Source organism: Carassius auratus, chromosome 50, assembly GCF_003368295.1.
Source record: "Carassius auratus strain Wakin chromosome 50, ASM336829v1, whole genome shotgun sequence".
Taxonomy (NCBI): Eukaryota; Metazoa; Chordata; class Actinopteri; order Cypriniformes; family Cyprinidae; genus Carassius; species Carassius auratus.
In genome coordinates this window covers 4,339,262-4,353,572 of record NC_039292.1, presented here as the reverse complement: position 1 = coordinate 4,353,572, position 14,311 = coordinate 4,339,262, and the positions used below count along the sequence as shown (strand labels likewise).

The window sequence follows — 14,311 nt, the reverse complement described above, 5'->3', positions numbered from 1 at the left end:
ATGTATGTATTAGAAACAAAAGTATGTATTTCTCATGCAGTGGCTCAGTAAACACGAATCTGTGTGAGATAAGACTGTGCTAGTGTAACGGAGGCCAGCGAGTAGTGCTGTGCAGGTAAAACCTCACTCCCCGATCTCAAGAGACGCACTAGCGACAGAGGCTAGTGGCTGTAGCCATTTAGCCTCCTTGTTAGTGCGTCCGCCTCCCATGCCGGAAGACCCGGGTTCGAGCCCCGCTCGTCGCAAGTGCGAGGAGCGTCAGAGAGGACCCGGGTGAGAGGGGTTACACTTTCATGATTTATGCTGGTGATACATCGGGGCAATTTAATTCACAGCACTTTTGTTCGAACAGATACAGAACATTATATGATTACAAAGTTCAAATTGTTTATTTTGACCCTGCAGCTCTTGCTGGGTTTCCTAATAAAGTTATAAAGTGTTGAATCTGCTCAGTTTCTGGATGGGAAACCATCTGAGAAACATTACAACTGTAAGAGGTGTGAGTGAGTGTCAGAGCTTGATCTGAGGTCTGTGTGATGGACACTTTAAACAATTTTAAACTATATCTGAAAAGCTCTAAAATCATTAGGTAGAAACACATCTGAGACTGTGTGGAAAATATTCATACAAGTTTATGATTTCACTCACTAGTTTGTGATCTGATGTCCTCACTCCATTTGTCTATTCGCTCTTTTGTTTTCTTTATACCATCAATGTCCTGAAAAATCTTTCTGTCTATTTCAAAATGGCAGCCGTTGTTTTGTGCCACTGTCTCCTCAATCTTCTGCAGGAGCTCCTTGATCTGAGTGTCGTCGCTCCTGTTCTGATTGTTGAGAACATGATATCTGTTCCCACATTTGTCCAGCAGCCGCTGGAGATCCTGTCCTTCACTCTCAATGTGCTGCTCTATAGATGTGTCTGACAGAGAGTCTCCACCAGTGAACAGCACTATAGTGTGACTCCAGACTCTCTCACCGAGAAGATCCAGATGCCCCTGCACTTCTTTTCTCTCAGTCTCTTTAAATCTAGTGTCCACAGGTATGATCAGTAGTAGAGCGTGTGGTCCTGGAGGACACAGAGACACACTGAACACAATCTCCTGTTTCAGTAACTCAGGACTCTTCTCTACAGTGTAATCCATCCACCATCCTGGAGCTTCAATGACAGTGATGTGTCTGTCTGCTACTTCTCCATGTCTCCTCACACACTGAGCAGATGTCTCCATATCAAACTCCTCTCTGCCCAGGATGCTGTTTCCTGCTGAACTCTTACCAGCAGCTCTAGACCCCATTAACACAATCCTCAGCTCTGAGAGATGTTGAGCATCACCTGCAACAAATAATCATGATATTCACAAAATCCTTAAATAATAAATGAAGTAAGTAATCATGTACAGTAATTATCACAAACCCGTCAGGGTGATCTGGACCCTGATATGATGCTGAGCATTTAGGTTTTTATTATAAATGATGTACATGAAGTAAGTGTAAATTTTAAGCATTGAGCATAAGTCTCTGAAATGTTTAGATGGGTGTAATATTTAGAAAAGAAATGTCTTTTTAAATGTCCATGTTACGTCTCTGATGAAATTGTTTTTACTAGGGGTTAAAAGAGGTAACATTAAGTTGCATTTTAAAGAAATGAGGCAGGGAAAGAGGTGGCAATGGAATACATGACACAACTGCACTACAAGAAATATTTATTGCCCTCAAGGAACAACAAATTAAACAGACAAGACAAAGGAGAGAAGGGAAGTTAAAGTGGCGCTTAAATCATAAAATGAAATATGAGCCCCACTAACTAACTAACTTCCAAAACCCCTAAACTAATAAAGAAAGAAAAGAAAAGTCTTCAACGCAAAAGCGTCATAAACTACACTAACTGCACTAAAGCCAAAACATACAAAAACAAGCGCACACAACTAAACTAGTGTTTCTAATACATCCAAAATCACTACGTGCAGATATGTAGGTCACGTGACTTACTAAACTCTTCCACTCCTTCCTTGTCTTCCAAACCATCAATTAGCTGAGAAAACATCAGATCAGAAATCAGCAAAATGACAAACGCACACCATAGTCACAGCAGAAAATGTCCTTGCCGCTCTTTCACAGATGTCCTCCTTTTAAACCTCTTGGATGCAAGCATGATTGGCAAAGGAAACGATGTTAATGATGATTGACAGCAAAGATATCCAATAGAATCCAAGGAAGGTGGTACCTGAGAGCATGAGAGTGAAAATGGAGAAAAAAAAAAAAACAGCACAAAAGATCGCGGACCGTAACACTCCCCCACTTAAGAGTAAACCTTTTGTAAAAAGTTTAAACTCTAGAAAGAGTGTCTGCGAACACATTATCAGCCCCTTCTTATGTCTTATCTCAATATTATAACTCTGGAGCAACAAAGACCAACGAATCAATCTTTGATTATGATTGTACATTTTAGAAAGAAACACTAGTGGACTATGATCGGAATACACAACAACTGGAAGTATGCTAGAACCAAGGTAAACTTCAAAATGTTGTAGAGCAAGTATTAAAGCTAGAGTTTCTTTCTCGACCGTAGAATAGTTTAACTGGTTTTTGTTAAACTTTCGCGAAAAATAACTCACTGGATGGGTTATTCCTTGTTCGTCTTCCTGCAGAAGAACAGCTCCAGCTCCAACATTACTAGCATCTACTTCAAGCTGAAAAGAACGTTCATAGTTGGGAGCCTGAAGAACAGGTGAATTGCACAAAAGCGCTTTCACACTTTCGAAAGCATACTGACACTCAGCATTCCACATAAAAGACTTCGAAGGGCTTAACAAAGTAGTAAGAGGACTAACAACGGATGAAAAATTCCTACAAAAACTCCGATAGTATCCAACCATTCCCAAAAATCTTCGAAGTTCTCGTCGAGTATTAGGAACAGGGAATTCTGAAACTGCCCTCACTTTAGCTTCTACTGGTCGAACTTGACCATGCCCCACCTCTTTCCCAAGATAAGTCACCGTCGCTTGACCAAATTCACACTTGGCTAAATTAAGAGTTAATAAGGCTTTTGCCAAACGCTCAAATACCATTCGAAGTGACTTAATGTGTTCACTCCACTCTTTGGAATAAACCACCAAATCATCCAAATAGGCACTACAATTTGGCACATCAATTAAAATCTTATTAACAAGCCTTTGAAATGTGGCCGGTGCGTTTCTGAGTCCAAAAGCCATCGCAGTATACTGCAGAAATGAATCAGGGGTAACGAAAGCTGCGATTTCAGAAGCTTTAAAAGCGGGACTTGCCAGTAGCCTTTTAACATGTCTAACTTACTTACAAACTGTGCAAAACCAACATTATCAACACAGTCCTCCATTCGAGGAAGTGGATAACTATCAGGCACAGTAACTGCGTTCACTTTCCTAAAATCAGTGCAGAATCTAAAAGAACCATCCGGCTTTGGAACTAAAATGCATGGTGAACTCCACGGACTACAGCTTGGTTTTGCAAGACCATTCTCCAATAAATAGTTAACTTCCTGACGCATTACCGCACGCTTCACATGATTAACTCTGTACGCATGTTGTTTAATCGGACGAGCATCTTTAACATCAATGTCATGGTGCAAAACATTTGTCAATGTTGGCACATCTTTAAACAGACATTTAAACTCTGAAATAAGCTGAATAAGATCATAGTTAGTCAACCTCACAGTAACTTGAGGAAGATTGCGAAAAATTACTCCATCATCCTCAGGATTTAAATCAGGTACAGATGTTATTTCAGTCACAGCTGCAACGGAGAAAACAGGAGATTCGACAGCTTTAACCACGTTTGCCTCGGGTGACTTTCGAACATGATAAAGTTTCAACATGTTCACATGACAGATACGAGTCTTCCGTTTTCTGTCAGGAGTACAGATCACATAATTAGTTTCACTAATTTTCTCCTTTACCTCATAAGGACCAAAAAATCGAGCAGAAAGTGAAGAACCGGGGATGGGTAAAAATACGAGAACTGAATCTCCAGGCATAAAAGAACGCATAACGGCCTTCCTGTCAAAGTTACGTTTCATTCCTTGTTGTGCCTTAGCAAGAGATTCCTTAGCTAACGAACAAACTTTATCCAAGCGTTCTCTGAATTTTGTCACATAGTCCAGTAAATTTGTTTTCACACTGAGATCATTCTCCAAAATTTTGTCTTTCAAAACCTTCAAAGGACCACGTACCTGGTGTCCAAATACAAGTTCAGCAGGGCTGAATCCAAGAGATTCCTGCACACTTTCTCTTACAGCGAACATCAACAAAGGTATTCCCTCATCCCAATCATTACCTGTCTCTAGACAGTACTTTCGCAACATAGATTTCAGTGTCTGGTGAAATCTTTCCAGCGCACCTTGACTCTCCGGATGATAAGCACTAGACGTGCGATGGGTAATTGCTAGGGTCTTCATTACCTGATTAAATACATTGGACATAAAATTTGTACCCTGGTCACTTTGTACAATTTTTGGCAACCCAAATATCGAGAAAAATCTCACAAGTGCTTTCACAACACTCGGTGCCGTAATTTTTCTTAAAGGAATCGCCTCTGGAAACCTAGTAGATAAACACATCACGGTTAGTAAAAATTGATTACCACTTTTCGTTTTTGGGAAAGGGCCCACACAGTCTACTAGTACATGTTCAAACGGATCTCCTAGCACAGGGATTGGTTTCAATGGAACAGGTGGAACAATCTGGTTTGGTTTTCCAACAACTTGACATGTGTGACAAGAACGACAATAGCTAACTACATCCTTTTTCAGTCCGGGCCAAAAAAAATGCTTTAAGATCCGACTATAAGTTTTCCGAACACCAAGATGTCCTGACAGTGGATGATCATGCGCCAAACATAGCACATGTGGTCGATATAAAACAGGAACCACAATCTGATAAGAAACATCCCAGTCTAAATCTTGCTTTGGTGATGCACACCATTTTCGAAGCAACAAACCATTTTCAACAAAATAAGCATTCTGCTTACTCTTAGTCAGATCAAAAGAGACAACAGAGTTAAAAGCGGTAGTGAGACTTTCATCCTCTTTTTGGGCAGAAATTAACTTCTCTCGTGAAACTTTTAAAATCAACGAATCTGAATCAGTCAGTAGTTCTTGAGATTTTTCCATTTTCTTTTGTTTAGGAATGTCAGAAATAAGTTATTTCTCTCCATTAACTACAGCAGGAAAAAACGTGTCATTCAACTCCACTTCTTTTAAACTTCGCAACTGCGCACGGGTAACCGCGCACATGGGAAAAACATGAGGGTATGTTTCACCCACCTCATTTATCACACTGACTTCTGGTTTATCCAAAACCTCCAACAAGGGCATAACTTTCCCTCCAGCCAAGTCATTTCCCAATATGAAATCCACTCCTTTCACAGGAAGCGAAGTACAAACTGCCACTCGAACAAACCCAGTACACAGATCACTTTGCAAATGCACATTATGCAAAGGCACTTTTACACATCCCATCTCAATACCTTGTACAATTACACTGGAGCTACATGAAGTTACATCAGAAAATTGCAACTTATTCTCTACGACAAAAGATTGCATCGAACCAGTATCCCTAAGCATCGTAATTTCCTTTTGCTCATCAGCATTTCCAGAAAGAGAAATCAGGCCTCTAAGAAGAAACGGTCGATAGGTCTCTTCAACTTTGTCACCAGAGAAAACAACAGCAGGATTAAGAGTTTTCAAAAACCCTACTGACTTCGATTGAAATTGTTGTTTTCGCTTCAGCAATGAACAATCTACAACAATGTGCCCTCTTTTATGACAATAAAAACACTCGCGATCCTCTCTAGCTCGCGGTGAATTAACTTTCGAGTGCACAAACTGGACACTGGGAACATCAACAATCGGTTTCAAATTTTCAGAACGTGTAGGTACAAAAACATTTTTGTGAGTTAAGATAAACTCATCAGCTAGCACAGCAGCAGATGACATCGAAGTTACCTTTTGTTCATTCAGGTAAACTACCACTTTCTCAGGCAAACAATTTTTAAACTCTTCTAGTAAAACTAGCTCACGCAACAAATCAAAATCATTTACTTTGTTTGCCGCACACCATTTATCAAAGAGTGTACCTTTATCTCGACCAAATTCCACAAACGTCTGGCTAGAAGTTTTCTTACAAGTTCTGAATTTTTGCCTATACGCTTCAGGTACTAACTCATATGCACGAAGTATGGCAGACTTTACAGAATCATACTTAAGACTATCTTCAACAGATAATGTAGAATAAACTTCCAAAGCCTTGCCTACCAATTTACTTTGAAGCAACAATGACCAAACTTCACTAGGCCAATGGAGTGAATTAGCAATCCGCTCAAAGGCATTAAAATAGGAGTCTATTTCTGATTCTCTGAACTGAGGAACAAGAGCAATGTGCTTACTCACGTCAAATTTGCAGTGGGATGACTCAGCCACCGGAGAAACAGCAGATAAAGGAGATGAAACTGGCCGTGCAACAGGCTCTCTAGCAACCTTAGCGTCAAGTTCAAGCTGGCGCAGCCTCACCTGCGTATCAGCCTCGATTTCATATTTCCGTATCTGCAAACGTAAATCAATCTCAGCTTGATGTTTCTGAGTACGCTCCTGTGCCTCATAATGGAGACGAGCCAAGCGGACTTTCATTCTCGCATCATCTCTGGAACCCAAAGAAACCGGAGATAACGGATCAAAGGGTGGCAAACCAGCTTTCGTTTTCGCTTCAGCCTCCACCTCCACTTCAACGTTAATTCCGCCACTACATACGTCTGCTTCCCCCAAGCTAAAAGAAGCCACTGCCACGTCGCTAGGGCTTAAAACTCCGGCCTTTTCAGCCGTCACAACTCCTGATGTCAGAAGGACATTTAGCTCGACTAATTTATCTATTATTCGACTCTTTATATCAGCCTTACGATTCTGTCTATTGACTGTCAAACTAAAGTGATCAGCTATCGCAAACAAATCCTGTTTTCGACATAAGTTAAGCTGTTCCAACGAAGGACTATTAACAAACTCTTCTAAACTGAACATGTTTCAAGTGCATTACGAATCACTGCCTTTTACCACATTTCACAACTACTCAAATCAACACTTCCCTTTGCCAACACTTCCCTTTGCCACCACCCCAACATCTCTCAACATGCAAAATTATATAAAGGGCATACTTGACCACTTCTCTTTCCTAAACAGGGAAAAAAAAGTGATAAAATATAAAATCCCAGAAGAGCCCCCATTTAATGTTACGTCTCTGATGAAATTGTTTTTACTAGGGGTTAAAAGAGGTAACATTAAGTTGCATTTTAAAGAAATGAGGCAGGGAAAGAGGTGGCAATGGAATACATGACACAACTGCACTACAAGAAATATTTATTGCCCTCAAGGAACAACAAATTAAACAGACAAGACAAAGGAGAGAAGGGAAGTTAAAGTGGCGCTTAAATCATAAAATGAAATATGAGCCCCACTAACTAACTAACTTCCAAAACCCCTAAACTAATAAAGAAAGAAAAGAAAAGTCTTCAACGCAAAAGCGTCATAAACTACACTAACTGCACTAAAGCCAAAACATACAAAAACAAGCGCACACAACTAAACTAGTGTTTCTAATTCATCCAAAATCACTACGTGCAGATATGTAGGTCACGTGACTTACTAAACTCTTCCACTCCTTCCTTGTCTTCCAAACCATCAATAAGCTGAGAAAACATCAGATCAGAAATCAGCAAAATGACAAACGCACACCATAGTCACAGCAGAAAATGTCCTTGCCGCTCTTTCACAGATGTCCTCCTTTTAAACCTCTTGGATGCAAGCATGATTGGCAAAGGAAACGATGTTAATGATGATTGACAGCAAAGATATCCAATAGAATCCAAGGAAGGTGGTACCTGAGAGCATGAGAGTGAAAATGGAGGAAAAAAAAAACAGCACAAAAGATCGCGGACCGTAACAGTCCATTTTGGCATACCTGAATTTAAAACACTGCTCTAACTTACATACATTGGAGCAAATTGATAAAAATAGTCTAATTTCACAGAAAATACCCTAAGTTTTAACACGCGTGTGGAATAATTGATATTTCTTTATTGTATTTTTCATAATTTTATGATAAATAAATAAATAAATACAAACATTTGAAAGTCTGTTATTTAAGAACTGTTTGGTCCATCTCCCTGAAGAAAGTTTATTTCGATCTCACTAGCAGGGGCGCTGCACAAGATCCCGAGCCCTATGCATAGGCAGTCCTTGATGTAAACTTAATGAACTTAATGTAAATACTCGGCCTAAAATTAGTGTAATTTTAACTGTAAAATATTGCAAAAATTCTACATAGGGGGGAAAAACTTAAGTTAACAGTAAGTTCACTTACTATACACAAACAAGGAAAAACTGTAATAGATCCAACCAGACAGTTCATGTAATTTTGCAGTAAAATGCTGTCGATTTTAGAAGTAAAAACAGAACAAATGAACGTATAATTGACAGTCAAAAACTGTAAACTGACATTTCCACAATTCCCTAGATTACATTTCACATTTTAAGATATTTTGTTTAAATAATCATGTTTTTAAAAGATTTGTTATCATTGTTGCACATCTGGGTTTTATGTTCTTCTGTTGTTTAATGTTTATTGCATTATTTAATTGTCATGTGAGCTAATATGATGCAGTTTTGTTTTGCATGAGTGATTCTCTGCACAGTCTGTGTATTAGTATATACTTCAGCTTGTGGAAAAGCTTCTTATGATAACCTTAATTATTCTTCAAGTGCCTTTCTGTTTTATCTCCTGTATTATTATGGTGGCTGTCAGTATATGTTTGAATCAGAAAACACATTTTACTAGAAACTTATTGGTTTAAAGGGAAATAATTATTTTTTTTTTTTTACAAAATTATTCCTTTAAAGCAGTATATACAGTACATATAATAAACTATATCATAATTGACAGTGATTAGAAACATGACAGAAAATCTTTGTTACTACTACTACAGTTTTCTATTGGATATGTACAGTCGTGGCCAAAAGTTTTGAGAATTACATAAATATTAGTTTTCAAAAAGTTTGCTGCTAAACTGCTTTTAGATCTTTGTTTCAGTTGTTTCTGTGATGTACTGAAATATAATTACAAGCACTTATTACGTTTCAAGGTTTTTTTTTTATCTAATTACATGACATTTATGCAAAGAGTCAGTATTTGCAGTGTTGGCCCTTCTTTGTGCATTGTTGAACTTACTGGTTTAAAGGGAATTTTTTCAAAATTATTCCTTTAAAACAGTATATACAGTACATAATAAACTATATCATAATTGACAGTGATTAGAAACATGACAGAAAATATTTGCTACTACTACAGTTTTCTATTGGATATGTAGAAAGGAAATATGTATTTCTATTAAAATAATTTCTATATAAATATGTAGGCAGTTATTGTACATACAGTCCATATGACCTTCCTTAGATTTCTGTGCTGTTGTTGTGTATCTAGTTTCATAAAAATAAATTTTAGACTCACTCATCTGTGGTCTGATGTCATCTCTCTGTTTTTTCATCCTCTTCATTCGTTCTTTTGCTCTCTCTTCTGCTTCTCTTCTTCTTTCTTTCATCTTCTGTAAAATCTTTCTGTCTATTTCAAAATGACATGCGTTGTTTTGTGCCACTGTCTCCTCAATCTTCTGCAGGAGCTCCTTGATCTGAGTGTCGTCGCTCCTGTTCTTATTGTTGAGAACATGATATCTGTTCCCACATTTGTCCAGCAGCTGCTGGAGATCCTGTCCTTCACTCTCAATGTACTGCTCTATAGATGTGTCTAACAGAGAGTCTACACAAGTGAACAGCACTATAGTGTGACTCCAGACTCTCTCACCGAGAAGATCCAGATGCTCCTGCACTGCTTTTCTATCAGTCTCTTTAAATCCAGTGTCCACAGGTATGATCAGTAGTACAGCGTGTGGTCCTGGAGGACACAGAGACACACTGAACACAATCTCCTGTTTCAGTAACTCAGGACTCTTCTCTACAGTGTAATCCATCCACCATCCTGGAGCTTCAATGACAGTGATGTGTCTGTCTGCTACTTCTCCATGTCTCCTCACACACTGAGCAGATGTCTTCAAGTCAAACTCCTCTCTGCCCAGGATGCTGTTTCCTGCTGAACTCTTACCAGCTCCTTTATACCCCATTAACACAATCCTCAGATCTGAGAGATGTTGAGCATCACCTGCAACAAATAAGGAACAAACACATTTAATAATCAACATGATATTGTGCTGCGTATGTGTAAATATCTGCTCTATATAGCTTTCACAAAATCCTTAAGTAATAAATGAAGCAAGTAATCATGTACAGTAATTATCACAAACCCGTCAGGGTGATCTGGACCCTGATATGATGCTGAGCGTTTAGGTTTTTATTATAAATGATGTACATGAAGTAAGTGTAAATTTTAAGCATTAAGCATAAGTGTAGGAGGCTGCTGATTGTTGGAGTTTGTTAAACAGTGTGAACCAGCGACAGTGGGGAGGGGGGGGGTTCTCTGAAATGTTTAGATGGGTGTAATATTTAGAAAAGAAATGTCTTTTTAAATGTCCATTTTGGCATACCTGAATTTAAAACACTGCTCTAACTTACATACATTGGAGCAAATTGATAAAAATAGTCTAATTTCACAGAAAATACCCTAAGTTTTAACACGCGTGTGGAATAATTGATATTTTTTTATTGTATTTTTCATAATTTTATGATAAATAAATAAATAAATACACACATTTGAAAGTCTGTTATTTAAGAACTGTTTGGTCCATCTCCCTGAAGAAAGTTTATTTCGATCTCACTAGCAGGGGCGCTGCACAAGATCCCGGGCCCTATGCATAGGCAGTCCTTGATGTAAACTTAATGAACTTAATGTAAATACTCGGCCTAAAATTAGTGTAAGTTTAACTGTAAAATATTGCAAAAATTCTACAGAGGGGGAAAAAAAATTAAGTTAACAGTAAGTTCCCTATACTTACTGTATACAATGAAAAACTGTAAAAGGTCTAACTAGACATCTCATGTAATTTTACAGTAAAATGCTGTCAGTTGTACAGGTTTTAGAAGCAAAAACAGAATAAATGAGCATATAATTGACAGTCAAAAACTGTAAACTGACATTCCCAGAATTCCCTTCATTACATTTCACATTTTAAGATATTTTGTTTAAATAATCATGTTTTTAATAGTTTTTGTTATCAGTTCTGCACATTTGGGTTTTATGTTCTTCTGTTGTTTAATGTTTATTGCATTATTTAATTGTCATGTGAGCTAATATGATGCTGTTTTGTTTTACATGAGTGATTCTCTGCACAGTCTGTGTATTAGTATATACTTCAGCTTGTGGAAAAGCTTCTTATGATAACCTTAATTATTCTTCAAGTGCCTTTCTGTTTTATCTCCTGTATTATTATGGTGGCTGTCAGTATATGTTTGAATCAGAAAACACATTTTACTAGAAACTTATTGGTTTAAAGGGAAATAATTTTTTTTTTTTTTTTACAAAATTATTCCTTTAAAGCAGTATATACAGTACATATAATAAACTATATCATAATTGACAGTGATTAGAAACATGACAGAAAATCTTTGTTACTACTACTACAGTTTTCTATTGGATATGTACAGTCGTGGCCAAAAGTTTTGAGAATTACATAAATATTAGTTTTCAAAAAGTTTGCTGCTAAACTGCTTTTAGATCTTTGTTTCAGTTGTTTCTGTGATGTACTGAAATATAATTACAAGCACTTATTACGTTTCAAAGGTTTTTTTTATCTAATTACATGACATTTATGCAAAGAGTCAGTATTTGCAGTGTTGGCCCTTCTTTTTCAGGACCTCTGCAATTCGACTGGGCATGCTCTCAATCAACTTCTGGGCCAAATCCTGACTGATGGCAACCCATTCTTTCATAATCACTTCTTGGAGTTTGTCAGAATTAGTGGGTTTTTGTTTGTCCACCTGCCTCTTGAGGATTGACCACAAGTTCTCAATGGGATTAAGATCTGGGGAGTTTCCAGGCCATAGACCCAAAATTTCAACATTCTGGTCCCAGAGCCACTTAGTTATCACTTTTGCCTTATGGCACGGTGCTCCATCGTGCTGGAAAATGCATTGTTCTTCACCAAACTGTTTTTGAATTGATGGAAGAAGTTGCTGTTGGAGGGTGTTTTGGTACCATTCTTTATTCATGGCTGTGTTTTTGGGCAGAATTGTGAGTGAGCCCACTCCATTGGATGAGAAGCAACCCCACACAGCTGAATCCTCTTTAGGAGACGATCTTGGCGCTTGCTGGACTTTCTTGGACGGCCTGAAGCCTTCTTTACAAGAATTGAACCTCTTTCCTTGAAGTTCTTGATGATCCTATAAATTGTTGATTTAGGTGCAATCTTAGTAGCCACAATATCCTTGCCTGTGAAGCCATTTTTATGCAATGCAATGATGGCTGCACGCGTTTCTTTACAGGTCACCGTGGTTAACAATGGAAGAACAATGATTTCAAGCATCACCCTCCTTTTAACATGTCAAGTCTGCTGTTCTAACCCAATCAGCCTGACATAATGATCTCCAGCCTTGTGCTCGAGACAAGACGATTACTGAAATGATCTCAGCAGGTCCTTTAATGACAGCAATGAAATGCAGTGGAAAGGTTTTTCTGGGATTAAGTTAATTTTCATGGCAAAGAAGGACTATGCAATTCATCTGATCACTCTTCATAACATTCTGGAGTATATGCAAATTGCTATTATAAAAACTTAAGCAGCAACTTTTCCAATTTCCAATATTTATGTAATTCTCAAAACTTTTGGCCACGACTGTAGAAAGGAAATATGTATTTCTATTAAAATATTTTCTATATAAATATGTAGGCAGTTATTGTACATACAGTCCATATGACCTTCCTTAGATTTCTGTGCTGTTGTTGTGTCTCTAGTTTCATAAAAATAAATTTTAGACTCACTCATCTGTGGTCTGATGTCATCTCTCTGTTTTTTCATCCTCTTCATTCGTTCTTTTGCTCTCTCTTCTGCTGCTCTTCTTCTTTCTCTCATCTTCTGTAAAATCTTTCTGTCTATTTCAAAATGACATGCGTTGTTTTGTGCCACTGTCTCCTCAATCTTCTGCAGGAGCTCCTTGATCTGAGTGTCGTCGCTCCTGTTCTGATTGTTGAGAACATGATATCTGTTCCCACATTTGTCCAGCAGCCGCTGGAGATCCTGTCCTTCACTCTCAATGTGCTGCTCTATAGATGTGTCTGACAGAGAGTCTCCATGAGTGAACAGGACTATAGTGTGACTCCAGACTCTCTCACTGAGAAGATCCAGATGCCCCTGCAATGCTTTTCTATCAGTCTCTTTAAATCTAGTGTCCACAGGTATGATCAGTAGTACAGCGTGTGGTCCTGGAGGACACAGAGACACACTGAACACAATCTCCTGTTTCAGTAACTCAGGACTCTCCTCTACAGTGTAATTCCACCACCATCCTGGAGCTTCAATGACAGTGATGTGTCTGTCTGCTACTTCTCCATGTCTCCTCACACACTGAGCAGATCTCTTCAAGTCAAACTCCTCTCTGCCCAGGATGCTGTTTCCTGCTGAACTCTTACCAGCAGCTCTAGACCCCATTAACACAATCCTCAGCTCTGAGAGATGTTGAGCATCACCTGCAACAAATAAGGAACAAACACATTTAATCAACATGATATTGTGCTGCGTATGTGTAAATATCTGCTCTATATAGCTTTCACAAAATCCTTAAGTAATAAATGAAGTAAGTAATCATGTAAAGTAATTATCACAAACCTGTCAGGGTGATCTGGACCCTGATATGATGCTGAGCGTTTAGGTTTTTATTATAAATGATGTACATGAAGTAAGAGTAGATTTTAAGCATTAAGCATAAGTGTAGGAGGCTGCTGATTGTTGGAGTTTGTTAAACAGTGTGAACCAGCGACAGTGGGGAGGGGGGGGGTTCTCTGAAATGTTTAGATGGGTGTAATATTTAGAAAAGAAATGTCTTTTTAAATGTCCATTTTGGCATACCTGAATTTAAAACAGTGCTCTAACTTACATACAGTACATTGGAGCAAATTGATAAAAAATAGTCTAATTTCACAGAAAATACCCTAAGTTTTAACACACGTGTGGAATAATTGATTTTTTTTTTGTATTTTTCATAATTTTATGATAAATAAATAAATAAATAAATACACACATTTGAAAGTCTGTTATTTAAGAACTGTTTGGTCCATCTCCCTGAAGAAAGTTTA

General features: G+C 38.1%; 1 protein-coding gene across 1 annotated transcript in view; it reads right to left on the bottom strand.

Moving 5' to 3' along the window:
* LOC113066682 (uncharacterized) overlaps positions 1 to 14,311 on the bottom strand; it is a 672,150-nt gene that overhangs the window by 2,873 nt on the left and 654,966 nt on the right. Inside the window, exons 6-8 of the mRNA XM_026238634.1 lie at positions 13,001 to 13,705; positions 9,524 to 10,228; positions 649 to 1,329 (exon numbers count right to left, since the gene is read on the bottom strand). Of these exons, the coding sequence (XP_026094419.1) occupies positions 649 to 1,329; positions 9,524 to 10,228; positions 13,001 to 13,705 (2,091 nt within the window). The remainder of the gene's footprint in view (positions 1 to 648; positions 1,330 to 9,523; positions 10,229 to 13,000; positions 13,706 to 14,311) is intronic.